General features: G+C 44.6%; 1 protein-coding gene across 20 annotated transcripts in view; it reads left to right on the forward strand.

The window, feature by feature from the left end:
- TACC1 (transforming acidic coiled-coil containing protein 1) overlaps window positions 1-27,738 on the forward strand; it is a 125,828-nt gene that overhangs the window by 47,225 nt on the left and 50,865 nt on the right. For 8 of the 20 annotated variants that reach the window (XM_063668664.1, XM_063668660.1, XM_063668663.1 and 5 more), the window contains exon 2: window positions 13,421-13,536. The exons of 2 other annotated variants lie outside the window; for them this stretch is intronic. Coding sequence is in view for 17 of the 18 variants with exons in the window: in XM_063668660.1 (XP_063524730.1) it covers window positions 13,421-13,536 (116 nt within the window). In the remaining variant the exon portion in view is untranslated. Of the gene's footprint in view, window positions 1-11,924; window positions 12,461-13,420; window positions 13,537-27,738 lie in introns of those variants that run through there. 10 more of the 20 variants (XM_063668650.1, XM_063668654.1, XM_063668655.1 and 7 more) reach the window with 5 other exon arrangements.

Below are 27,738 nucleotides of genomic sequence, written 5' to 3' on the forward strand. Positions count from 1 at the left end.
TCAAATGATCTTCCCATCTCGGCCTCCCAAGTAGCTAGGACTACAGGTGTGCGTTGCCACACCAGGCTAATTTTTTTTGTTTGTTTGTTTTTGAAGGGATGGGGTCTCACTATGTTGCCTAGGCTATAAAAATATTTTTAAAGGCCAGCACGGTGGCTCATGCCCGTAAGCCCACCACTTTGGGAGGCCGAGGCGGGTGGATCACGAGGTCAGGAGTTTGAGACCAGCCTGGCCAACATGGTGAAACCACCTCTCTACTAAAAATATAAAAATCAGCTGGGTGTGGTGGCACATGCCTGTAATCCCACCTACTTGGGAGGCTGAGGCAGGAGAATCGCTTGAACCCCGGAGGCAGAGGTTGCAGTGAGCCAAGATCGCACCACTGCACTCCAGCCTAGGCAACACGGCGAGACTCCGTCTCAAAAAAAAAAAAAAAAAAAAAAAACCAAAAACTTTTAAAACAAAGTACAAGATTATTTGTATGTATTTGCTTTATAAAACAATTTACATTGCCTTTTAAAATGAGGTGAATTTTGAGGAGAAGTCATATCTCTATTATACATACCAAGTGGGCATATCTTTTGGGGCTGGGGGGAAACTCCAGAATTCATACCTTCCTTGCAAGGGTTATGAATCCTAGTTGTGCAAACTTTGGTGCCTGAGTAAACCTTCTTCCAAAAAGAACGATATTCGACCCAGTGATATTTGGCAAAGATCCTTTCCAGCTGAAAATTCCTGTGGTTCTATGAGATTTGAGATGGATGCTTAAGTTAGGAGTCAGTGATTATCTTAGTCTGTTAAGGCTGCTATAAGGATATCATTGCCTGGGTGGTTTATAAACCAGTCATTTATTTCTGGAAGTTCTGGAGGATGGAGGCCCCCACGATTAAGGGACCAGCAGATTCCACGTCTGGTGAGGGCTGACCTCCTGGGTGTCTTCTCCCTGTGTCCTCATTTGGCAGAAGAAGGGAGAGGGAGCTGTCTGGGGTCTCTTTTATAAGGGCGCTGACCCCAGGAAGAACCCTCATGACCTAATCACCTCCCAAAGGCCCCACTTCTTAATATTCTCACATTGGAGTTTAGGTTTTAACCTATGAATTTTGGGGGGATATAAACAGTCAGTCTGTAGCAGTGATTTATCATTTGTTCAGAAAATAATGTAAAACAAATATATTCTGCTCAGTGTCTACGCCTTGGCCAAAGAAAACAGAAAACACATATGATATTCCTATATCATACATGATGAGGTACAGGGAAGACCAGTAAGGATAAACTTGCTCTTGCTTGTCATAGTTCTACAAAATAATACAACAAAATAACTAGACTAATTGAGCCCATAAGAAAACAATTTCTAAAAATATTTTGTGTGTGTGCTAGAAATCCTCACTAGCACCAGTTAGTGTTCAAGCCAAAGAACAATGATTAATTCACTTATAGGATTTGGGTCAGTTATTATTTATTATTGTTACTATTTATCCTTAGAATTGGGCAAATATTGGAGTTATACAATCATATTATTTCAAGGAAATCTCCCCAAAGAAGATAATAAGCTTCATCGATATGTAAATCCATTCTACTTGGCCTTTGTGGAATCTAAATATTGACTCCCTCCTTCTTCAACGTTTTTGTCCACATCAGTCATCTTTAAAAATGCAACTGCCTAATTTCTAGAAAGTCAGTATCGCAGCTCAAGTCGTTACGGCAGAAGGAAGGGTAGTCTCAGTCTTGTTTTTAGGATAATTAGGACACCATCCACGGGGCAGGCTTGAGTCTTTTGATTTGGGAATTTTCTGCCCTGAGAAAAGACGTCATTGAGATACAGGTAGAGTGTTCCTTATCCAAAATGCTTAGGACCAGAAGTGTTTCAGATTTCAGATTTTGGAATGTTTGCATATACATAATGAAATAGCTTGGGGATGGGACCCAAGTCTAAACATGAGATTCATTATGTCTCATATACACCTTCTACATGTAGCCTGAAGGTAATTTTAAACAGCAGTTGTAATAATTTTGTGCATGAAACAAAGTTTTGACTGTGTTTTGACTGTGACTGGCCACATGAAGTTAGGTGTGGAATTTTCCACTGTGGTGTCATGTTGACAAGCAAAATGTTTTAGATTTTAGATTGTTGGATTAGGGATGCTCAACCTGTGTAAATTTATCATTTTAAAAAATGCATCAGTCTTTGAAGGAACTTAAATGTAATCCTGTTCAGAAGAATGTAGAATGAAATTTAAGGCAGGTTCTTCCCGTACCTTCATCTAAGGAAGCTTAGATGCTGAAATCCCCCAGAGGAGGTTGTAATGTGAAGGCGGAGATGAGGCTGCTGTTACAAAGGGACCCAGTGACACAGTCCGGTAAAGAAGATAGACTTTCAGCCTGGGCACGGTAGCTCATGCCTGTAATTCCAGCACTTTGGGAGGCTGAGGCAGGCGGACCACCTGAGGTCAGGAGTTCGAGACCAGCCTGGCCAACATGGTGAAACCCCATCTCTACTAAATATACAAAAATCAGCTGCGTGTGGTGGCACGAGCCTGTAATCCCAGCCACTCTGGAGGCTGAGACAGGAGAATTGCTTGAACCAGGGAGGCAGAGGTTGCAGTGAGCCAAGATCACGCCACTGCACTTCAGCCTGGGCAACAGAGTGAGATTCCATCTCAAAAAAAAAAAAAAAAAAAAGATAGACTTTTCTCTCTCACGGAACAGTCCTCAGGCAGCAATTAGTCTAGGGCCACAGGCTGCTCTGCTCCCCAGTCAGCCTGGCACGGGTTCTGTCTGTTCTGTGGCTCTATCCTGTCCAGGGCGTGGTCCTCACACAGCAGAAGTTGTGACACGCAGTTCACAACTTTTCGGCCGGGAGAGGCTGGACATGCAGTTTTCTTTTTAAAGACACTGGCCCAGGGGCCAGGCACAATGGCTCATGCCTATAATCCCACTGCTTCTGGAGGCCAAGGGGTAAGAATCGCTTGAGTCCAGGAATTTGAGACCAGCCTGGGCAACACAGCAAGACCCTGTTTCTATAAAAAGAAAAGCAACATTAGCTGGACGTGGTGGTGTGCACCTGGAGTTCCAGCTACTCAAGAGCCTGAGGTGGGAGGATTGCTAGAGCCCAGGAGCTCGAGGCTACAGTGAGATATGATTACACTACTGCATTTCAGCCTGGACAATAGAGCAAGACTCTGTCTCTAAAAGAGAAAAAAAAGATACTGCCCCAAATTTGCACTTACCCCTTGCGCTCACATCCCATGGGTGAGAACTGAGTCACAGGCCACACCTAGGTGTAGAGAAGGAAACGTGGCCTCTTGCTGTGTGACCATGTGCTCAGCAAAAATTCAGAGGGTTCTTTTACCAGAAGAAATAAGGAAATGATGGATACGGGATATGGGATGAGGGAATTAGGCTCTACCATAGTGATCTTGTGGAAATTCAAAGGGTAGAGGTGCACAGACACACAATGTTAAAGAAGCATTATAGTTTTTCTTTTTTATCTTTGTGTGTGTGCATGTGTGTAGAGATAGGATCTCACTGTGTGGTCCAGGCTGGTCTCAAACTCCTGAGCTCAAGTGATCCTCCTGCCTTGTCTCCCAAAGTGTTGGGATTACAATCATGAGCCACCACACCTGGCCTTTTGCTTTTTTATCTTAATAATTAAAATCGTGTGTGTGTGTATGTTTGTATGTGTGTGTTTACAACGGGTACAGAAGGAACAGAGCCATGAGTTATGTTTCACAATCTGTGTAGGAGATATCTTTTGACAGTTTTATCCAGTTTCCAACAGTTAAATATTTTTGTTTCCTCTAAGAAGATAAAGGTCAGTGTGACCCCCTCGCTCCATAAATGGACATTTCACTTACTGAGTTGAGGCCAGCTGAACCACTCCTGAGCCACAGGCAGGGATCTCTTTTGTTCTCTGGGCAGAGCTGAATTTACTATGAAGCTGAGGAAGCCTAAGCTTCAGGCCCCTCCCTTGCATGGGCCCCTTCATACTAGCATGGCCCTAGCACTGTGTTCATGGGGTCCTTTAGCATTTTTGTTAAAGAGTGCTTCCCCAGTTTTTAAGCTTCCTGCTTCACAAAATCAGGCCTTGGCAACCTGTTTCATGCCTCCTTTCTTTGCTGAGCCTCGCTACTTTTTCCCAGATGGGGAGAGGCTCCTGGATGTCATTTCTCTCATCAACATAGTTTCTTGGAAGAAACCACCCTAAAAGGAAGTATAGCGAAAGAGCATCCCAAAGAAAGAGATGTTAAAATTAATCCTTTTGCACCTCCCACATAAAGTATGCCTTTTATGCTCTGGCCCAATTTTTTGTGCCTTTGAGGATTCTCATTTGTATCAATAGGGGGTCCTTGGGGTTTTTTTTTCTTTTCTTTTGAGACAAGGTCTCGCTCTGTCACCCAATCTGGAGTGCAATGCCGCAATCACGGCTTACTTCAGCCTTGACCTTCTTGGCTCAAGCGATCCTCCTGGGCTCAAGATTAGCTGGGACTACAGGCGAACACCACCACGCCTGGCTACTTTTTAATTTTTTTGTAGAGATGGGGTTTTGCTATGTTGCTCAGGCTGGTCTCAAAGTCCTGAGCTCAAGTTATCCTCCTGCCTCAGCCTCCAAAAGTGCTGGGATTATAGGAAGACGCCACTATGCCTGGCTGAAACGCTCTTTTTTTATGGTACTTTGGCTCAACTGGCAAATGCCTTCTTGAAATGAGCATTTCACACTTTGGTCACCACACAGTCACTTAGATGAAACCCACAGGCTGCCCAATAACATGGGCTCCCACTGGGCATTTGGGGGAGGGCACAGCCTGCCTGGAGTGGTGAGCACTGCTAGTCTTGCTCTCTGCCCTTTTCCACCCTCTGGGTGTCTTCAAAGCTGGCTGTTTCCTACACTAACTTCTGGCAGGTCTGGATTTTCCATATAAGGGCTTCTTTGGCCAGTACTTCCTTATACTGAAGAATTTTACATTAGTTCCCTTTCAGATTCGAAAATCAGTCTTTAGTCAACCTAAAACATTATTCCTGGAGTGGGGCTTGATTCTATGTGGGGAAGAGGAGAGGGAGAGACTGATGCAAATATGCACACACGCATACTTTTTGCATACAATTTCAGGGAGGCCAGGACCTTCTGAAACCCTTCCTTGCTAAGCCTCTGCTGTAGAGGGTGAAAATGCAGCCAACTTAACTTGTTAACAACAACAAAAAGGCCATGACAATACTTTCCTCGTGAGATTGTAGGAGTAAGTGGGGGAGATTAAATGAGACAATTCATGTAAAGTGTAGTGTCTAACACATAGTAAGCAGTTATAATTGTTCATTTTTCTTTTGGGGCTTAAATGATCTTACTGGTTTTCACGAGTTCCTTAGGTAATAACAATACTAACAGCCTTTGTTTTTCCATGGCCTGTTGTTTGCCTTTTAACTTGAAGGCACACAGTCAGAAGCTTCATTTTTTTTAATGTAACCAAATCTATCTTTATTTTGTGTCTGATTTCATTAATTACTTCTAAGTTGGATCCTCATCCTTCCTACAGAGCTCTGACAGATTCTGTTGCTTGTAGACTGTTTTCTCCCAATGGTTCGATTTTTATTATTTAGCCATCTAATCCATCTGGAATTTATCCTGGTATATGCTCTGAGGTAAGGGTTTAACTTGATCTTTTTTCCCATTGCCAGCCAACTATGCTCCAATCATAAATCTTCCTTCTCCTTACATATTGTAACATCTTCTTTATTTTTTTGTTGTTTGTTCTTTTTTTTTTTTTTTTTTTTTTTTTTTTTTTTTTTTGCGGTAGAGTCTCTCTCTGTTGCCCAGGCTAGAGTGCAGTGGCACGATCTTGGCTCACTGCAACCTCCGCCTCCCAGGTTCAAGCCATCTTTTTTGGTATATAATAAATTCCTGTATGTTGTAAGATCTTTTCCTGGGCTTTCTGTTCTGTGTTACAGAACAAAGATCTGGCTATTTTTGCATAAATGTGTCTCAATATCTTGTAGGACTAGTCTATTCTTCACTCTTGTTGTTGGTGTTTTGTTTTTTTTTTTTAATAAAATCTAAAACATGTTCACCAGTTTATTTTTCCAGATAAACTTTTAAACATTATTGACGAATTCTAAGAAAAATCCCCTAGGAATTTTGATTGAAATCAAATTAGCCCTATAAGTTAACTGGGTAGTATTGCCATCTTAGCAATAGTGTTTTACCAACTTGGAGTTTCAGGGCCAAAATACAGTAATCAAAATTTACTCTGAAGAGATAAAAGCTGGAGTTTACAGGATGCTGCGTATCATGTCACAGAGTTGGCTGCTTATTTTCCCATCTTTTTATCTCCTAGAAATACAGGAAGATTATTGGTCACAAACACGAGTTACTATAATGAAATCCCCCCAAATCCCTAGACTAAGGAATTAAGGTGGAGTGGGTGTCACAGTTATTTTCAAAAGCTTTTTGTGATTTTATTCTTTTCTTCTGGGTGGACCTTTTCTCCCCACATCCTCCTAGCAGTGAATCTGCTTTTGCCTTTCACTGCCCCTTCCAACCACCATCCCAATCTGTTACCTTGTAACTTCTTAGTGACAAGAAGACGTATGGTCTCCTGAAGATTCACAATATATTTATGAGGATAGTGAGTAGAATATTTTATATTAGGATGATCTCAAAACATCTGGGCTATATGATTAATGTTCTTCTAATCCATAAGGATGCATTGTTTAGGACATTTATTTTATTTTGGAGGTGGGGAAAAGAAGAAGGAATAAAATGGCTATAGGAGAAGAAATATTCTTTTTTTTTGAGGCGGAGACTTGTTCTGTCCCCCAGGCTGGAGTGCAGTGATGAGATCTCGGCTCACTGCAACTTCTGCCTCCTGGGTTCAAGCGATTCTCTTGTGTCAGTCTTCTGAGTAGCTAGGATGACAGATGCGTGCCACACGCCCAGCTAATTTTTGTATCTTTAGTAGAGACGGGGTTTTGCCATGTTGGCCAGGCTGGTCTCAAACTCCTGACCTCAGGTGATCCACCCGCCTCGGCCTCCCAAAGTGTTGGGATTACTGATGTGAGCCACTGCTCCTGGCCAGGAATATTATTCTACTTAAATGTCCTGAATTCCTTCAGCCTCTTTAATTCAAGTCTTAAATTCCACCCTCCCCACAAACAGGTAAGTGTAGTAAAGCAGATATCTCAGATTTGAAGTAATGTCCTTTACTAGAATCTTAAATTTATAAACAACATAGAGGAAGTTTCAGATGGTTTTCTTGTCTGAGCTCTAGGTATAAAACTCTCAGACTTGGACTTGGACTTGGACAGCCCTCTTTTTTAATGCCTAATCTGCTCGAAAGGAATCTGAGTTCAACAGAAAGAAACAAAATGCGCTAAATCAGTAAGAGTAATCCTCCAATATGATATTCCTGTTTAACAGTCTCTGTAAATACAATGGTGCTGTTTAGCAGGAAAGACCAAACATATCTATTGGAATAGAAGATATTTCTAAATTTAAAGACAGTTCACTGCTTTAAGTGGAGCTTTGTGTTTGTTTTTGGTTTGCTTGTTTTCAACTTTGGGTTTGTGGTAGTTGGTGGGAACAATTAGGGATAATGTTGGGGTTATTTTTCTTCACTTAGAATAAACAGACTGACCTAATTCTGTTTATATCTTTTGCACTCAACAACTGCTTCTTTAATATGTTTACATCACAGAGTAGAGAACTAAAGTGAACTTTCTTATAAAGTCAATAAACATATAGTCATGAATATTTGATGGGAATGAGAGAATCTCATAGAACTGGCTCTTCAATGACACTAGTGTAGTGTAAATATCATCTATCTATCTATCTATCTATAATGTATATATCCCCCCAGCTTCTCTGAAAGCTGACACAGTGTAACTCTTCTGTGTGGCAGTTCTGCTATAGGTTTGACCTGTGACCTAGGTTGAATGGCATACTTCTTCCTGGGGAAAGCAAACTTTTCTTTTGTGATACAGAAGAATACAGATCAATGGGTGGATATGACAAGAGTTGTTCACCAGAGCAAAGTCTGGACAAGGGTCTTTGAGCAGACCCCAGGTGGGGGGCTCAGCCAAGTCTTTAATAAATGCAGTTTGGATCTTTGTTAATCTTCCTGGAACTCTGAAAGAGTATTTTCTTTTTTTTTTTGAGATGGAGTCTCACTCTGTTGCCCAGGCTGAAGTACAGTGGCATGATCTCGGCTCACTGCAACCTCCGCCTCCCTGGTTCAAGTGATTCTCCTGCCTCAGCCTCCTGAGTAGCTGGAATTACAGGCGCCCGCCACCACACCTGGCTATTTTTATATTTTTAGTAGAGATGGAATTTCACCATGTTGGCCAGGCTGGTCTCGAACTCCTGACCTCAAGTGATCCACCTGCCTTGACCTCCCAAAGTGTGGGATTGCAGGCATGAGCCACCGCGCCCAGCCTGAAATAGTATTAACTATGAACATACCCTGACACCTCTCTTTTAAAAAATTAGGAGCTTCTCTTTATAATTTTCTGTATAAATGCGTTGTACACATTCCTGATTTTGGTGTTTGGGTAGTGGAGGGAAGATTGTAATTCTATAGATGATTGTAGTCTACAGGTAAAGGATAATTAGGTAAATATCTGATCTTGCAAGGTTAAGACTGTCATGTTAACATATTTGAATGCGATCAGATGCTGTTATTGGCAATGTTGTCTTGATTAGACATCATCATGCCCTTGCCTGGTTAGACTGAGGTAGGGCAGAAAAGCAGATAGGGTGGCCACAGTCTCCTGTTGGCAATGGCACGTCTTCACTGACAGGGCTAGAGTGTTCCTAGTTGTGACTTTGCAACCTGTACCAGGTAAGAAGGAAGCCAGCACTAGGAGCAGCAGACTGAGAGGAGTGGTCCAGCTGATGGACTCATATTCATTACTGCTAACACTAAGTTCAAGAACTTGCAGAGGAGTGATTTTCAGAAACCTTAGGCATTTACTCACTCGTCCGGTGTCAAGAAGTTGCTGCAGGCCGGGTGTGGTGACTCACACCTATAATCCCAGCACTTTGGAAGGTCAAAGTGGGCGGATCACCTGAGGTCAGGAGTTCAAGACCAGCCTGGCCAACATGACGAAACCCCATCTCCACTAAAAAATAAAAAAATTAGCTGAGCGTGGTGGCAGGAACCTGTAATCCCAGCTACTGGGGAGGCTGAGGCAGGGAGAATCGCTTGAACCCAGGAGGCGGAGGTTGCAGTCAGCTGAGACTGCACGACTGTGCTCCAGCCTGGGCGACAGAGTGAGACTCCATCTCAAAAAAAAAAAAAAAGTAAATTGCTGCATAGGTGAGGCTTAATCTTACTGGGGCCGTCACTTGGTCCTGGGTTCTGTTATTTTCTGGCCCAGAAACTAGATTTCCCCAGGGGGAGTCAGGCTTTAGGAATTTATGTCACCTTAGCCAAACTCACAAGGACTATTTGTAAACTAGAATGTTTGTTTTTTCTTACATATGTATTGAACACCTACTGAGTGTGTGGTTCTGTCCTAATTTCTGGAGGAAGTCCCAAAGGGGGGTAAAGTCCCTTTAGAAGCTTGTGGGACAGATATGTAAATAAATACGTTATATATAGTGTGCTAAGTGTAGAATGGCCTTACATCCTGGTCTTCTGGAGACAGTCCTGATTTATGCCTGTAGTCCCTGTGTAACTATTAAGAATGCTGTCTTTCACTTTCAGATCTAAGGCCACAGGAAGTGTTCTTTATGGATGTTCGGGGTATAGAAATGATAGAAAGGAAGGACAATCAGCCTGCTTCCCCCTGTAGACACTTGAGCTAAGTGCTGAAGGACGTTAGGGCAGCCAAAGCCTGGGAACTTGGGGTGGGCTGGGGTGGGGGAGGAGGTGTGTTCCAGGAATGTGCAAAGCTCCCTCTGCTGCAGGCAAAGGGAGACTGTTCCCGAAGCAGTAAGCAGTTGGTTCAAGCTAGGCACTGTTTCCCAAATTTACCCTGTGATAACAGTTCCCCAGGACACTTAGTGAACACACAGATTTCCAGACTCTGCTGGCAATTTGGATTTTTTTTTTTAAGAAGGCTGGCGGATGATTCTTGGGCATATTAAAGATTGACAACGAGTTCTCTACTCACTGTGGTTAGGAATACAAAAGGATGGGCATAGAGGGGAATGGGAACCGCAAGATTAGAGCACGAGTCACTGATCAGCCAGGCAGGGGTGACCTCGGGCAAGAAAGCCTTCAGAGGTAAAACCAGGTGGGAGTTATTTACAGTACATCATGAAAGATGGGGAGTGCGGGAACTATGTCAGTCACCACAGGGATGCAAAGGAATGAAAAGATGAGAGACCTATTCAGGAGGAAGAACAGGTCCTAGTGTATGCTGGTTACTGATTTGCTGGGTAATATTATTTCCCAGCAACAGAACCCTGTGTCAAATCCAGGAGCCTGGGGGACTGTAGAACCTGAAGTTTTACTGGGTGAGCATAAACCTAAAACTACAACAGTTAGATAAGTGGTGTGATATATTTCATATGGACCTCCTGCCTAGTTCACTTCTTTATAGTCGCTAGAACACTCATGACAGTTTATTTCTGGGAAGAAGCCAGGATGAATTCGAAAGCATCCTGACACCCCACCCCTTTCTTTTCTCTAGACTTCAGGCTAACTCCTGCCCTTCGGTTTTGGTAAAACTACCCTGCTAAGCCTTATCTTGTATTTTGCTCCTGTTTTTGTTATCAAATGTGTAAAACAGTCACGATGAATATACATGCCAACTGCTTTCAGAGGCAACGGTTAGTCTCTTGCAAGTTTCAACGTGCACATTTTGGAGCTGCTGTCTCTGTGGGAACCTGCAGGCACCTCACTGATGCACCGCAACTCGGAAATTACAGTACCACCTGGAACACCTTATCCGGGCAAGGAGATCATTAAGCCTGGTGTTTGAGGCAATCGATTCACTTGGAAGAAGGTGCATTGGTGGTTTTGAGAGGAACAATCCCTACATGAAATCCCTCCATGGGAAATGGAGAACATCAGCTATTTCCCATTGCCTTCAAACCTAAAGATGTCACCAGGCCTCTTGGCTTGTTACTGAAGCAGCGAAAGAAGTCAGAAATCAAAGACTTAGAAGTTATGAAAAGAAAATCTCAAAAACGAGAATGGGGTCAGGCGCGGTGTCAGGCCTGGAATCCTAGCATTTTGGGAGGCAGAGGCGGGAGGTTCGCTTGTGGCCAAGAGTTCAAGACCAGCCTGGGCAACATATCGAGACGCCTGTCCGTATTTTAAATAAATAAATATGGAGAATGGGAAACCCATCAGGCTGTAATCTCACAGGGAATTTAGCACCCTTTACCTAAGACAAGACCTGGGCACTTGGGAAGCCTCCCCGAGTGCGGTTTGGGGAGGGGGAGGGCATCTTAAATTCCAGTCCTCGGTCACTCTTGTGGCTTTGCCGAGGGATTTTCAAATCCCGGGATGGAGATGAACAGGCTGAAATCCCCCACGCTGCCAGGGTTAGGGAGGGGAAAACAACAGTCCACAGCGGCCGCGAAGTTTTGTTTGTTTTTTTTTTTTTTTTTTTTTTTTGGTAACAAGGGGCTTGTGTGCAGTCCAATATCACCATCGCCGTGAAGTCACAGTGGCAAGATGAAAACGTTTAAAAAATTTTAAAAAGGAATAAGGAAAGAGGAAGAGCGCGGCGTGCTCCGGCTCAGAAAACGGTCCTCCTCTGCTTCGGACGCCGGCGGAGCTGTAGGGGGTTGACCTGGTCTCCCGGCGCAGCCGGGAAGCCCCGGCCCTCAGTCGGGCCGCAACCAGCGTGACGCCGCGGCGGGGGGATCCGGCGGGCGCGCGGCCGACTTCAAAGCCCCGGCGCCGCCGCCGCCCCCGCGCGCGCGCGCGAGTAGTACGGTCCGAGGGGGCGGCTTCTGGGGCGCGGCTCTGGCGGCAGCTGATGCGCGCCCCGCCGGCCGGGAGGCGGGAGTCCGCGAGCCGGGAGCCGGAGCAGCAGAGGTCTAGCCGCCGGGCGCCGCGGGCCGGGGGCCTGAGGAGGCCACAGGACGGGCGTCTTCCCGGAGAGTGGAGCCCGGCGCGGGGCCCGCTGCGGCCGCACCGTGAGGGGAGGAGGCCGAGGAGGACGGGGCGCCGGCCGCCGGCGAGAGGAGGCGCTCCACCAGGGCCCCCGACGGCGCTCGTTTAACCACATCCGCGCCTCCGCTGGAAACGCTTGCTGGCGCCTGTCATCGGTTCCCTCCATTTTGAAAGGGAAAAAGGCTCTCCCCACCCATTCCCCTGCCCCTAGGAGCTGGAGCCGGAGGACCCGCGCTCATGGCGTTCAGCCCGTGGCAGATCCTGTCCCCCGTGCAGTGGGCGAAATGGACGTGGTCTGCGGTACGCGGCGGGGCCGCCGGCGAGGACGAGGCCGGCGGGCCCGAGGGCGACCCCGAGGAGGAGGACTCGCAAGCCGAGACCAAGTCCTTGAGTTTCAGGCAAGTACACGGAGTCCCCGCTGAGATGCAGACGCGCTTGCCTCCATCCATCTGCGGCTCCCTCTGTGTGCGTGTGTGTGGTCGCCACCCGCGAAACCGTCCTCACGGCCGTGCCGCGTCCCTGCCCGGAGCCGGGTCCCCGTGTGCGTCCGAAAGTTCAGGATCTTCTGTCCTCCTGTGGGTTTTCTGGCCCCCGTTTCGCTAGGAGCGTTCCGAACCCAACCCAGAATCTGCAGTCTCTCCGCATCCCCGCCGGCCTCGGTCACTTTCTCTAAGCTTCGACCCCCAGCCCCCTCCCCTCCACACAGGAGCAACGTCACTGATCTCACCCAGTGCAGCTTAGGGCCCCCCCGTGGGGAAGAAGTCGCTCCCCGGCCCTTCCTGGGGCCCTACCGTGTACCCATAACGCAGCCGCGGTGAAGAAGGTCGCGTGATGACAGGCCCCTGGCAGCTGCTGGGAAATGGTAGTCTCTGCCGGGCTGTCATCCGCGTGATTGCGGAAGGCAGGTGACAGCATTCTTAGCCTCGGGCCCAGGGAGTTCCAGCAGGTAGAGGCCTACCGAGCAAAGAGGAATGCCTAGCATCGGCCTAACTCGGGGGTGGGACCAGTATTAATTGTTAAAGCCTCTGGGAAAGGGCTCTTGTGACAAAAGGAGTCTGTTGGAAAAGCGCATTTTTCAGGTGTCTGAGGGAAGGATGACCTCGAAAATAAATGGTGCTGGAGAAAAGCTCCAGGGAATGGAGGAGCTTTCAGAGAGACAGGATGCCAGCCTGAGAAACCCAAGGAGGGCACTGCTCAGAGACCGCAGTTGCCTCCCGCAGGTCAGACCCTGCTGAGGACCGGTTGGTTGTGAAGTTAGACAGACGTGCTGGATTTTTAGCCTTTGTGAATATGTAGATTTCAAAGGGTGTCAGAAATACCGTTGAAAGTGGTAATTCCTCATTTTTCCTCCTTGGCAGCTCGGATTCTGAAGGTAATTTTGAGACCCCTGAAGCTGAAACCCCGATCCGATCACCTTTCAAGGAGTCCTGTGATCCATCACTCGGATTGGCAGGACCTGGGGCCAAAAGCCAAGGTAAAGAAAAACTTGTATTTTTCTTGCCTGTTTTGTTTTAAAAGTTTTGAAAAATATCAATGAAGGCAGGAAAAAAGTGTAAATTTAGGACCATTTAAGAGGGTTTGACCAAGAAAGAGCTGTTTGAAATCTCCTGGCTTATATATTTTTAGGGGTGTGGTGATCGAGGCTTTCTCCTCTGAGTAGGGTTTGTGCATTTGCAGTATAAGATTATCATTATCAAACATTCCTACTAGGCCTTTCTCAGCCCCTAAAAAAAAATGTATAGTAATGAAGTAGGAAGATCATGTTTATATTTGACTTCACAAATTCCTCAGGCTAAGTTGCTTTCTACTGGGGTGTGGCTGGAGACAAAAATTACAGGTAAGACTTGACTTAATTTTTGATAGGGAGGGTTCTTAAGAGGCTTTTTCAGAATCATTCACCTCGCCCACTTCCATGCAGGGATGTGGTGAGAGCCCTTCAGTCTACTTAGAAAAACCTAGCACATGGATTCCCTCCCAGCCCCTCAGAGCCCAGCCCTTCATCTGCAGGAGCTTCCGCTGTCTCACTTAATTAGTAGAAACCTTTTTTGTCACACAGCCGGTTCAGAATAAAATTTCACCTGTCCCAACAGAATTCATATGCTTATTCACTAAATAGAGTGCACTGTGATTCAGCAGTGAAGTCCTGCTCTCTCGAGCTAACATTGTGAATGGAGAACCTGTGAAGGGTTAAGCAAAATATCTGTGTCAGCTTGTGTGAAGCACCGTGGAGAAAAATAAAGCGGGGAAGAGAGAATAGGGAATATGGGGTGGGGATAGGGAAGGCTGAAGGGGAGTTAGTGGGAGCATTCATGATTAGGTGATTTGAACAGAGACTTGAAGGCAGATTTGGGGAGCAGGCCTTGGAGGTTCCTGAGGTAGGAACCCTTCCAGCAGAAGGAGTGGCATCTGCAAAGGTCTGACAGCACCAGCCTGCTGCAGGTGAGGCCCTAAGGTGGAGGGTTCATGGTACAGTTTGAGGACCAGCCAGGAGGTCAGTGTGGACTGACTACTCAGAGAGCAGGAGGAGCTGAAGTCAGCGTGGTCAGAGGAGGTCCAGATGCTGCTGCAGTGAGGATTTGGTTTTCTTTCTGAGTAAGGTGGAAAGCCACTGGAGGGCATATGCATTTCCAAGGGCTGCCATAACAGAGTAACTTAGCAGCTTACAATAACAGGAATTATTCTCTCACAGTCCTGGATAATTGAAATCAGAACCAGAAGTCTGAAGTCAAGGTGTTGGCAGGGCCTTGCTCTTCTGAAGGCTCCAGGAAGTCTGTCCTCGCCTCTTCTAGCCTCTGCTGGGTGTCTGCAATCCTTTGTGTTCTTTGGCTCGTGGCAGCAGAACTCCAGTCTCTGCCTCAACACATGGCCATCTTCTCCCTACGTATCTGTCTTACCGTGCCCTTCCTATGAGGACACCAGTTGTTGAAGTCAGGGCCCACCCTAATTCAGTTTGACCTCATCTTAACTTGGTAACATCTTCAGAGATACTATTTCTAGATAAGGTCACATTCATAGGTACTAGGAGTTGAGACTTTAACATATCATTTTGAGAGACATAATTCAGCCCACAACAGAGGGCTTTGAGCAGAGGGATTGTGCTTCAGCTTCTTTTGTAAAAGGCTCCCTGAGCTGCTGTGTGGAGAAAGGACTCTAGGATGGAAGTCCTTTTTATGTGGTTTCTCTGTTCCAGTATCTGACACTGTCACCCTGAAGTGGCAGCGCCAGCTTTCAGTTATCTAGCTACCTAAATTTTGCACTGATTGTGACTTTCTCCTCTCCCTAGTAAGTATTTTTATTGCTTAGCAACTTCTTCGTAGGTTGCCTAGGGAAGTCAAGTTACTCTGGTAATAGACTGCATGATGGAGCTGGAATTAATGGTAAAATGACGTCAGCAAAAAGCTGATTTGGTTTTGCTTTAAATTGATAGCTCCATGCTGTGCTTACCCAGCTGAGAATTCAGCAATACCCTCAACTTGCCCTAGGCTGCATTTTGCCATTGTTCTAGGCAGGGACAGCATGAGAATAGGCAAGCTTATATACTGGAGAATTTGTGTGCGATGCATAGCCGTGTAGCACTCTCAGTGATGAAGATAACACTTGTTCCTCATAGCTTCCCTTTTCTTCTGTAAAGATTGGCAGATCAGAAGGGAGATTTTGAAGCTTGAAAGAACTATTTGGTGGCCTTTCCATCAAATTTAAATAAAGCTCATAAGACACATATTAAGAGCTGTTTGAAAGCCTTTTTGAATTGCCGACAGCTTGGGCGGCCCTTCCTCATCATTTTCTCAGCTGCTAGACTGATTCATCCCACCAGATTCTTTGCCAGTTGAATAGAGGCCTGGATGACCTAGGCCCCCAAAACCACAGAGACCCAATTGTTTGGTCCTTCCTGTACCAGTGACTCTCACATTCTTTTTCATTCTCTCTAAAAGGAAAACTTTTAAATGTTTATGGATCGTGAAAGCTCTGTGGGGTAGTTTATGAATGCAGACTGTAATTGTAGGGGTGGAGGAGTGTCCAGTCCAGGAAACAACCCTTGCATGTTATGAAGGCTTTCAGTTTAGGGTCTTTAAACAATAGGATGATTGCTCATCAACCTGGTCGTACCCTGACTTCCAGGGTCCTTGTGTGCAACATCCGGAGCTAGTCCAGAGCACTGCTGATGGCGTTGTCACACATACACAGCAAATGTGCAAAGACAGCCAGAGCACAGGTCTGACTGGAGGGGATTTCAGTGGGTAGAAAGCCCTTCAGAGTCATTTCATATTGAAGTTTAATTTCTGGGACTGGATAAGTTCTCTTTCTCCCAAAATTATTGATTGTTTTGTTCCTGGTAAAGATAGTCTTTCATACTTTTGTGGTTCCAAGACATGGTTGGACAGCAGTTATAAATTATATAAGACTAAATCATTCTGGGGGAATGATTTATGAGGAGTTAGTCAGGAGTTGGAGTTGAAATATGTAAAGATTCTGGCTTCCTGGTACATAATGGCCCTCAAACGTGTAGGCTACGTATACCATACCCATGGCTCCTGTGCTGCCTTCCGTATAATTCTTTGAACTCAGGGAAAAATCTAAGACTATTTTGAAATGACTTTTCTTATACTGGAACTGCTTTAGGAACTTGCAGTATCTAAACTCTATAATGACTCTTCCTAAGAGTTGTATGCCAGGAGTTAAGTGGTGGATAAGGTTGTAGATTTTTTTTGAAGCCACATATAGAAGCAGGTTTTAGGCTTACTGGTAAAATAAAACTCTAGCTAAAGAGATTTCCTGGAAATAACCAGACGGGTAGCTGTAGAGCTTGGGCTGGTCTGTATTTGCTGTCTGTCTGTTTTCTCCCTCTAAAGGTGTTTAATGCTCCTGCTGTTGTGGTGGTCTTTCTCTTTGCTGGGAAATAGATTGGTGAAGAAACATCCCCTAGGAATGGACTTTTGAGGAGGTACAATCTCTAGTTCATCCTCTGTTTTGTTTTGTTTTGAGACAGGATCCCTGTCTAGACTGGAGTGCAGTAGTATGATCATGGCTCACTGCAGCCTCCAACTCCTGAGCTCAAGTGATCCTCCTGCCTCAGCCTCCTGAGTAGCTGGGACTATAGGCACACCCTACCGTGCCTGACTAATTTTTTGTTTTGTTTTGTTTTATTTTTTGAGACAGAGTCTCGCTCTGTTGCCCAGGCTGGAGTGCAGTGGTGAGATCTCAGCTCACCGCAAGCTCCGCCTCCTGGGTTCACGCCATTCTTCTGCCTCAGCCTCCCAAGTAGCTAGGACCACAGGCGCCCGCCACTACGCCCGGCTAATTTTTTGTATTTTTAGTGGAGACGGAGTTTCACCGTGTTAGCCAGGATGGTCTCGATCTCCTGACCTTGTGATCCGCCCGCCTCGGCCTTCCAAAGTGCTGGGATTACAGGCGTGAGCCACCGCGCCTGGCCAATTTTTTAATTTTTTGTAGAGACAGGATCTTGCTATGTTGCCTAGGCTGATCTCGAAGTCCTGACCTAAAGGGATTCTCCTGCCTCACCCTCCCAAACTTCTGGGATTACAGGCGTGAGCTACCATGCCTGGCTTTTGTGTTTGCATGTGTGTGTTTATGGAGGACTTAGGGGTTGTGGCTTTGTGTAGCTGTTTCAGTCACAAAAACTGCAGTGGGTGCCCTCTGCCCCTTGAGTTTCTCCTTCACCAACATAGCCCCCCTTCCCCAAACACACACACGTTTATCTACAGATTGTTACCTCTCTCTGAGAAAGAGAATCTTATTGTGGAAGCTCTCACATCACCCTTGGAACAACTCGTTAAACCTCTCCAGTTTGATATGTTAATTAAATGCCTAGGTATTTCAAAGACAAACTGTAGTTCTCTGGAATTTTCCCCAGAATAGAAGGAAAGAGATAATGGGATCTGTGCACAGATATTTACTGCCTCAGGCCTGTGAGGGAATGCCAGGTTGTTTGTTGACACAATTTTGGTAGTGACTCATAAACCAAGCCCTGCCTGTCCCATTTTTTTGCATGGCCCTGAGCAGAAGAATGAGTTTTACATTTTTTGATGGTTTAATGGTGATGTGTGAAAATAATGTGAAATCCAAATTTCAGAGCCCATCAATGGTCACACGATTATGTGAATTTACTAAAAACCATTGCATCATATATTTTAAAAGGTGGACTGTATGGTTTGTGAATTACATCTCAATAAAGTAGTTCTTAAAAAAAAAAACAAAATTTCAGGGCCCATCATTATATATATGAAATATATATTTTGGTAGATATGGGGTCTTGCTGTGTTGCCCAGGCTGGTCTTGAGCTCCAGGGCTCAAGTAAGTGATCCTCCCACCTCAGCCTCCCAAAGTGCTGGGATTTCAGGTTTGAACCACCACTGTCATCCCCATAAATAAAGTTATTGGAATACAGCCATACTCATTCATTTATGTATTGTCTATGGCTGCTTTTGCTCTACAATAGCTGGGTTGAGTACTTGGAACACAGACCAAATGTCTGGCAAAAGTCTAACATATTTACTATCTTGTACAGAAAAAAAATGTCAACCTATATCTATACTTATTACAATTTCAGTAAAAATACAGAGTTTAAGTAATTTGGGATAACGGCTTTAAGAATGAAAAGGTGGCAAGGTTATACCTGCTGAACAAATGAACTGTGGGCGTGAGGTGCCATTAGTCTAGGCCTGCATATTCAGGGAAGGCCCAGGGGAGAGCCTGATGTGGCCTGGCTATTTGTCATCTTTGCAAAGGGGAAGTGATGTAATTGGTCTGCAGTGAACTTGATTTTCAATTGATTCAAAGATCTAAGGAGGAATAAAAATTATTTAAAAAGGAAATTAGGGAAGAATGGGGAGAATATTGGAATCATTTAATAGAAGTACAAACACATAGACTTTTAACTTTTGCCCATTAAATTTTTTTTAACATTTTATTTTCTTAAATTTTTTTTTTAAAGATTACCTTCTATTTTATTTTATTTTATTTTATTGTTTCTGATCTGGTTTAAATGGTTTTTTTTAAGTATTAAGTATTTTTAAGTATTTTTTAAGTATTTATTGATCATTCTTGGGTGTTTCTCGGAGAGGGGGATGTGGCAGGGTCATAGGATAATAGTGGAGAGAAGGTCAGCAGATAAACACATGAACAAAGGTCTCTGGTTTTCCTAGGCAGAGGTCCCTGCAGCCGCAGTGTTTGTGTCCCTGGGTACTTGAGATTAGGGAGTGGTGATGACTCTTAAGGAGCATGCTGCCTCCAAGCATCTGTTTAACAACGCACATCTTGCACCGCCCTTAATCCATTTAACCCTGAGTTGACACAGCACATGTTTCAGAGAGCAGGGGGCTGGGGGCAAGGCCATAGATCAACAGCATCCCAAGGCAGAAGAATTTCCCCTCCCAGATGGGGCGGCTGGGCAGAGGCGTTCCTCACTTCCCAGATGGGGCGGCCGGGCAGAGGCGCTCCTCACTTCCCAGACGGGGCGGCCGGGCAGAGGCGCTCTTCACTTCCTCCCAGACGGGTGGCGGCCGGGCAGCGGCGCTCCTCACATCCCACACGGGGCGGCCGGGCGGAGGCGCTCCTCACTTCCCAGACGGGGTGGCGGCCGGGCAGAGGCTGTAATCTTAGCACTTTGGGAGGCCAAGGCAGGCGGCTGGGAGGTGGAGGTTGTAGGGAGTCAAGATCAGGCCATACACTCCAGCCTGGGCAACATTGAGCATTGAGTAAGCGAGACTCCGTCTGCAATCCCAGCACTTCGGGAGGCCGAGGCAGGCAGCTCACTCGAGGCCAGGAGCTGGAGACCAGCGCAGTCAACATGGCGAAACCCCGTCTCCACCAAAAACACGAAAACCAGTCAGGCATGGCGGCGCACGCCTGCAATCCCAGGCACTCGGCAGGCCGAGGCAGGAGAATCACGGGACCCCGGGGCAGGGAGGTTGCATCGAGCTGAGATCACGGCAGTACAGTCCAGCCTCGGCAACAGAAAGAAGTAGAGGGAGACCGAAGAAAGGGGAGAGGGAGGGGGAGGGGGAGGGGGAGGGAGAGGGGATTACCTTCTATTTTAAAAGCTATTTTCTTAAATTTTTTTAAAAAAAATAGTGATGGGGTTTCACTATGTTGTCCAGGCTGGTCTCAAACTCCTGGGGTCAAGTGATCCTCCCACCTTGGCCTCCCAAAGTGTTGAGGTTACAGGCATGAACTAGCCTCACCCAACCCATTAAATGTCTTCAGTGTAACTTCGGGTGTATGAGAATTTGTAAGTTGACTGTGCAGATCCCTTAAAAGGTTGATGTGGTGTATTTTTAGAATGTTTTAGACTCTGCGTGTGTGTGTGTGTGTGCGCGCTATAGAAAACACAGAATGGAAACCTTGTTGAAATCAGAGCCTTTGATTTTTTATTCTAAAGCTTTGGGTTATATGTTTAATCACATACTATGTGAAAAATTTTCATTAGGTACATATTGAAGTGTTCCATTCAAGTCTACAAGTATATCCTCCTAGGGATTTAGTTTAACATCCTTTCCCTGCTCCAACAACGGAATGCTTTATTAGAGTTTCCTAGAAATAATGGGACTAATTAGGACCTTTCATATTACCTAGTCCAGCAGTCCAACCCATGTGGCTCCTTCGACAGCATGGCAGGTTAATGCTTTTAATTTAATTTTTAATTTTTAATGTTTTGCTGTGATTGCCTCTTCCACAGTTTGATTTTTTTGTACTATATAATTCCATTTTAAGGTATTTAAAGCTTGAAAATCTTAGCAGCATGATATAGCTACTTTGTTTTTTCATGTATTTTTAGCTCTGAAGTTGGAGATTCCAACCAGCTAATAAATGAGATCAGAGTCGTGTTTTTTTGTTGTTGTTGCTCTATCACAATGTAAATGTGCCCCTAGGAAGCCCCTCTGCTTCTATATGGTGCCTTACCCAAGGGGAATGTCTTCCTGGGGAAAAAAAGTGTAGTTTTTCCAGCAGAAACTTGCGAGAGTGCAGAACCACAGAGGAGCAACAGTGTCTGAATAAAAAACTCCAGGGCAGGGAAGCAAAGTCTACCTGCAGAAAGGAAAGATTTTAGTAACTATCAAATCACAGTTTTTCTTTTAAGATGAGTGATAAAATCAAGACCTTGCACTCCCCCATTTTGGGCTTACCCAAGCATCGAATAAAGCAATAGAACTTACTTTGGTACTTGTGGGTGGCAGAGACACTTTCTACCTGTGTATGTGTTTTGGGAGCCGGCAATCCTTCTAAAATTATATTGCTGCCATGTAATGTCCCACCTACAAAATGGATGTGGCCTAAAGCCATTTAAACATTTAAATGAAAGAGCAGTTGCAGTGTCTTTTTCAGGTTACCAGTTATACTGCCCAGAGGAAATCTTGGAGGGTATAAACCATTTTGTCACACTCTCCTAAATCCAGAGTAGAGATAGGAGATCATGGTTTATCCACCCAAAACAACCCTCTCAGTGGAGATTTCATAACTAAGGTTGCTAAATTGCCTGGTGACTATTAAATCTGGGCTTAGAAAGGCTTTGCTGCTTGTGAGTTCAAGATCTCGCCCTCACCTTTGCATGTACATGACCTAATTTTATGAGTTCAAACAAACATGATTAGATCCCCAGGGTTTAGATTGATGATGGCCAAACTCACAAGGGAATAATAATAATGGCATGGAGTGTTTTATTAATTCACAAATGAAAAATGTATTTTGACATTCTGTTTGGCAGATGCAGATACTCTCCTAGCCAGTCGAGGACCCTCTTTCTTATATCATTGCTGGAAATATGACAATAAATGATTGATCTCCAGCTTTCCCATTACAATGTTCCCACCTAGCAGATCACCAGCTGTTTCAGCCGTATTTATTTATTAGATGTGTTGGGAACAGGTAATCTTTGTTTGCAGCATCTTATTTGATTTTTATGACCATGATTCTGCGAGATAGGACACAAGTGATTTCCATTTCACAGATGGGGAAATTGAGGCCAGAGCCTTTACTGCTAGTAGTGAACCTGGGTTTTGAATTCAGCTTTTAAGATTGCAGATGCAGAGCTCTTTGAAACATATTATACAGCTTTTCTCTCCAGGAAATTTGTGAATCCCTCTCTCGTTCACTATCTGAAGAGAAGACATATCAGAGGAAATAAAGGGTCTTAAAATGTTGCCAGAGCAGGGTGTGTCATGGGGGAAAGCATTGTCTTAAGTATCCTGTCAAGTGATAGTAGTTTAAAAAATCAGCAAATACATCTTCCACATGTGTGAACTTGGCACATATTGTTCTGAAGTATGAAATGTATTTTAGGAAGTTGAAACATCAGACGTTTGGAAGCTTGCAGCATGATTTAGATATAAATTAATAGTCAAGCAAAAATCATCACTGGATAAGCAATGCAGTGGGATTGAAAACATTTTGCTTCCTCAATGCCTAGCTTCAGCTCATCAGTGAAAAATAAAGGAGTGGACAAATTCAGTACTAGCCTTTGCATTCCGTCTCCACCTGAGTCATGCATGGTTGAGAAGAGGCAGGTGTGTGTAGGTGTGTGCAGCTGCCTGGGGCTCTGTGCCTGTTTTATGGTAGATAGAGGAGTTTTTAAGAGGCCTTTGTTGGTGATCTCTGGCTGCATAACAAATTACTCCAAAACTGAAAACAATGAACATCTCACATAGTCTTTGTAGTTGGGAAATTTGGGAGCTGGGTGGTGTGGCTCAGGTCACTTTTGAGAATGCTGTCAAGATGTCGGCTGGGACTGCGGTTGTTTAAAGACTTGACTGAGGCTCAAGAATCCTCTCCTAAGGCGGCTTACTTATTTGCCTGGGCTGTGAGTGCTGGCTGTTGGTGGGAGGCTGCAGTCCTCACCATGTGGACCACTGCTGGGTTGCTTGAGTATCCTCACAACATGGCAGCTGGCTGCCCCAGAGTGAGTGATCCAAGAGCAAGCAAGATAGAAACTGCAGAGTCTTCTGTGACTTAGTCTCAAAAGTCATACTTATTTCCACAGTATCCTTTTGGTTACACAGGTCAGTCCAAGGGCATGTGTACCAGGAGGTGAGACTTACGGGGGACGTCTTGGAGGCTGGCTACCACAAGGCCCTTTTCCACTTTTTAAAAAACTTGCATGAAAGGATATACAAGGGTATACATTCTTGGATAGCAAAGCTTTTCCCATTGCTTTCTTCCTTTGGCGTCTCTTCACTGTGCCCTTCCCAACCCCACTCCTTCCTGCTGCCCTCTTTCTTAAACAGGAGCAGAACTGGCCGAAGAAATTATATAGCCGCCTATTGGCTTGTGGTCCTGCCATGGATGTGTCTCATGCACCCAGCATGCTGGCTGAGATTGCTCTGTCTGGAGGCCCTTCTCTCGCTGAACATTCCTCCCTCTTCTTCTTTATCCAGCATCAGCTTCTCAGCTCCGTGTGGGTGGTTGCTACTTTGTGAGAGAGGCAGTTGGTATTTTGAATTTTCCAGTAATTATTTCTGAAGAGATGCACATTATGGTTGTTTGGCAGCAACAGATTGAAGTTACACAATCCCAGCTCTCTGCACAGGAGCCCCATCTGTTAGCACGTGCTCTTTCCCCCCTTGTTCTTCCTGCCAGAATAGCTTGGGGATGGGGGAGAAGTTTTGTGGGGACAGCCTTCTATGATTTCTGTCTGTGGAAGGGGATTTCTACTCTGTCTAAAATATAACCTCAAACAAATCCAAATGGTTCCAGAACCCATGAGCATCTCATGAGTGAGAAGAGAAGACACATTCATTGCTGGATTGGCTTCTCTGGAGGAGGCTTTGGCTTCCTGGTGGGTGGACACTTCCTGATAAGCAAGTCCCATCCTCTTACCTTATAATCTTGGCCTTCAGAGATACAGTTTGGGTCTCTTTTTATTTTTCTTCTTTTTTTTTTTTAGAGACAGGGTCTTGCTGTGTTGCCCAGGCTGGAGTGTGGTGGTACAATCATAGCTCACTGCAGCCTCAACTCCCAGGCTTAAGGGATCCTCCTGACTCAGCCTCCCGAGTAGCTAGGACTACAGGCATGTACCACTACACCTGGCTTGGGTGTCTTTTTAAATAAAATAGCATAAAGTGCTGTTTTGGAAATTTGAAGTGCTTTCTTCATCCTTAGTACAAGCTTTTTTCAGTTTATCAAGTGGTTTTCCAGATTATTCTTTACCTGTAGAGTCTTAGGTTTTAGGTGGAGCCTCTCTCAGGAGTTAGAAGCTTATCTCAGGAGAATAGCAGTGTAGCTGGTGCCCTGTCTCTTAAAAAAGCAATGAAATTTGCCCTCCCTTGGCTTCTGGGTAATGTTTTTGTTTGGTGGTTTTTTGGAGGTTAGGAAGGAAGGGGTTTAAACAGGTAGTTTGTTGTCTGGGTTCTGCCTCTGTGTGTGTGTATGTGTGTGTGTGTGTGTGTGCGTGTGTGTGTATTTTTCTGCTTTGGTTGGTGAGACAGCTTAAAACTATGATGTACCTCAGAGGATGGTCTGCCTTGACTCACCCACTCAGAATCCCCCTGACCCACCCCTCTCCCATGCTTCCGGGGAGCCTGGGCCCCAGTGGTTGTCGGGGAAATGTGAGCTATGCAGCCCATACCCTTAGATTCTATCTCGCATTCCTGGAAAAGGGCCTATTGTACGGTTGTTCCAACCCTGGACAATAAATTGTGTACTTCTCCATTTTAAGGCTGATGACTAAGTGTGAACGAACATATATAAAATACACTTCAACTTTGGAGGAATCAGAGAGACTGGGAACCCAAAGACATGAAACTGGGAAAAAAAAACGACTCAAATTTTGGACTTTTAGCATTAATGCTAATATACACCTGATTAACAGTCTCCTCAGGGCAGGCCACTTGAGCAGAAAGGGTTGGTGCCAGAATCACGCTTGTTTCCCTCCTGAAGCCCTTGATTCAGCATGGGGGAGGAGGGCTGGGAGGGCAAGACCAAGGCACGGAAAGGAGGAGTGGGACCTTCAGGGCAAAGGGCCAAGGGAAGAGCTATGCCAAGCCATCCCCCAGCCGTTAGCCTAGAGCTGAGCTGCGGCATCACTAAACGATTAGCTAGGCCTTCTCAGTATGTGACAGATCATCAGGTGAGGAGGGGTCCTTTATGTATCAGACACTTGCCCTGCAGTGGGCATTGATTGGGCATCAGCTCTGTCTTGGACGCTCAGTTTCTGCTTCCAGGGATACAAAGAGTAAGGCCCCTTTGGGGCTCTGAGTCTGGAGGGAGCTAGCCCTGTCCTGTTTCCCAGACCTCTTGGCCTCCTTTGGCATCCCAAGAAGTTTTAGCAGCAAAAGATAGGGAATTTGTGGGGGAAGAAATTCCCCCACAAATCTGGAGGTCAAATGTTAAAAGGAAGAAGTCAAATGTTAAAAGTTAGAATTTAAAAAATCCCCCTGCCCACAAAGTAAAAAAAAGCCTTTTGGGCTTGACAATTATAACTCTAGGATGTTTCATATGCCATACTTGGCTATATCTGTTGTGGAAAGGAGGGATGATGTCATTTTTTTCACCTCTTTCTGTAAATAGAATTTATGTAGCACATGTGGGCTTCCTCAAGAGGAATTTAAAACCCCAAACTGATGGGATGGTGAGACCTACCACCTCTCTCAAGCATGTGTCTCTCCAAGTGACACACATAAGACACTATTTAAAGCATGTACTTTGGATGTGTGTACTGGTTCACTCTTGTAATCCCAGCACTTTGGGAGGCCAAAGCAGGAGGATTGCTTGAGACCAGCCTGGGCAACAAAATGAGACCCTGACTCTACCAAAAACAAACAAACAAAAAATTAGCAGGGCATGATGGCTTGTGCCTTTAGTCCCAGCTGCTCAGGAGGCTAAGGTGGGAGGATCACTTGAGTCTGGGAGGTTGAGGCTCCAGTGAGCCGTAATCGCCCCACTGTACTCCAGCCTGGACAACAGAGCAAATCTGTGTGATATAGTTGAACATTTTATTAGAAATCACAGGACACTCCTCCTGCTCCATTTCCCTGGGGTCTGAGCCTCCATGTTCTTTTTTAAAAATAGTTTTATTGAGATGTAGTTTACCTGTCATACAATTCACCATTTAAAAGCTTTACAATAGTTTTTAATTTATCGACAGAGTTGTACAACTAGTATCTCAATTTAATTTTTAGAACATTTTATCACCCCCAAAGGAAACCCGATACCCATTAGGTGTCACACTCCATTCCTCTTCCTTCCCACCTCCAGTCCTAGGTAACTGATGATCTAGTTTGTGTCTCAATAGATTTGATTATCTAAACATTTCATGTAAGTGGAATAGTAGAATATGTAGTCTTGTATGACTGAATCAGTTCACTAATCATGTTTTCAAGGTTCAGCTATGTTGTAGCAAGTATCAGGACTTTATTCCTTTTTTATTGTTGAACAGTACCCCATTTTATTGATACACTGTATTTACCCGTTTATCAGTTGACGGACATTTGGGTTATTTCCACTTTTGGCTATGATGAATAATGCTGCTATGAACATTCACATTCATGGATTTATGTTTTCATTTCTTGGGTGTATACCTAGGAGTAGAATTGCTAGGCCATATGGTAACTTTATGTCAAACATTTTGAGGTACTGCCAAACGTTTTCAAAGTGGCTGCACCATTTTACATTTCTGCCAGTAGTATTTGAGGGTTTCAATTTCTCCATATCCTCTCCAACACTTCTTATTGTCTGTCTGTTTGGTTATAGCCATCCCGGTAGGTGTGGAGTAGTTTTGATTTGCATTTGGTTTTCATTTGCGTTTCCCTAATGGCTGATGATATTGAGCAACTTTTCATGTAGCTATGGGTATTTGTGTATATTCTTTAGAGAAATGTCTATTCAGATTCTTTCCCCACTTTTTAATTAGGTTATTTGTCTTTTTTATCACTAAGTTATATATTCTAGATGCAAATTCCTTATTAGATATGTGACTGAATATTTTCTTCCATTGTCTTTTCATTTCTTGATGGTATCATTTGAAGTGCAAAAGTTTTTAATTTTGATAACGTTCAGTTTACTTGTTTTGTCTCTTATGCCTTGATGTCATGTATAAGAAGATTTTGCCTAACCCACAATCACAAAGATTTACTTCTTTGTTTTAACAGTTTTATAGTTTGAGCTCTTACATTTAGATCTGTGATCCATTTTGAGTCAGTTTCTGCATATGGTGTAAGGGAGTAGTCCAGCTTCATTCTTTTGCATGTGGATATCCAGTTGTCCCAGCACCATTTGTCAAAAAGACTATTCTTTTCCCCATTCAATTAACTTTGCACCCTTGTCAAAAATCAGTTGGCCATAGGTACAAGGATTGATTTCTAAACTCTCAATTTTGTTTCTCTGATCTATATGTCTCTCGTTATGCTGGTACCACCACACTGTCTTGATTACTGTAGCTTTGTAGTAAGTTTTGAAATCAAGAAGTATGAGGCCTCCAAATTTGATCATTTTTTCAAGATTGTTTTAGCTATTCTCATTGCATTTCTATATGAATTTTAGAATCAGTTTGTTAATTTTTGCAAAGAAGGCAGCTGGGATTTTGATATGGATTGTATTCAATCTGTAAATAAATTTGGGAAGTATTGCTGTCTTAACAATATTAAATCTTCCAATTCATGAACATGGGGTGTCTTCCATTTATTTAGGTTCTCTTTAATTGCTTCAAGCAATGTTGTTTTTTGTTGTT

This window comes from Pongo pygmaeus, chromosome 7 (genome assembly GCF_028885625.2).
Source record: "Pongo pygmaeus isolate AG05252 chromosome 7, NHGRI_mPonPyg2-v2.0_pri, whole genome shotgun sequence".
NCBI lineage: Eukaryota > Metazoa > Chordata > Mammalia > Primates > Hominidae > Pongo > Pongo pygmaeus.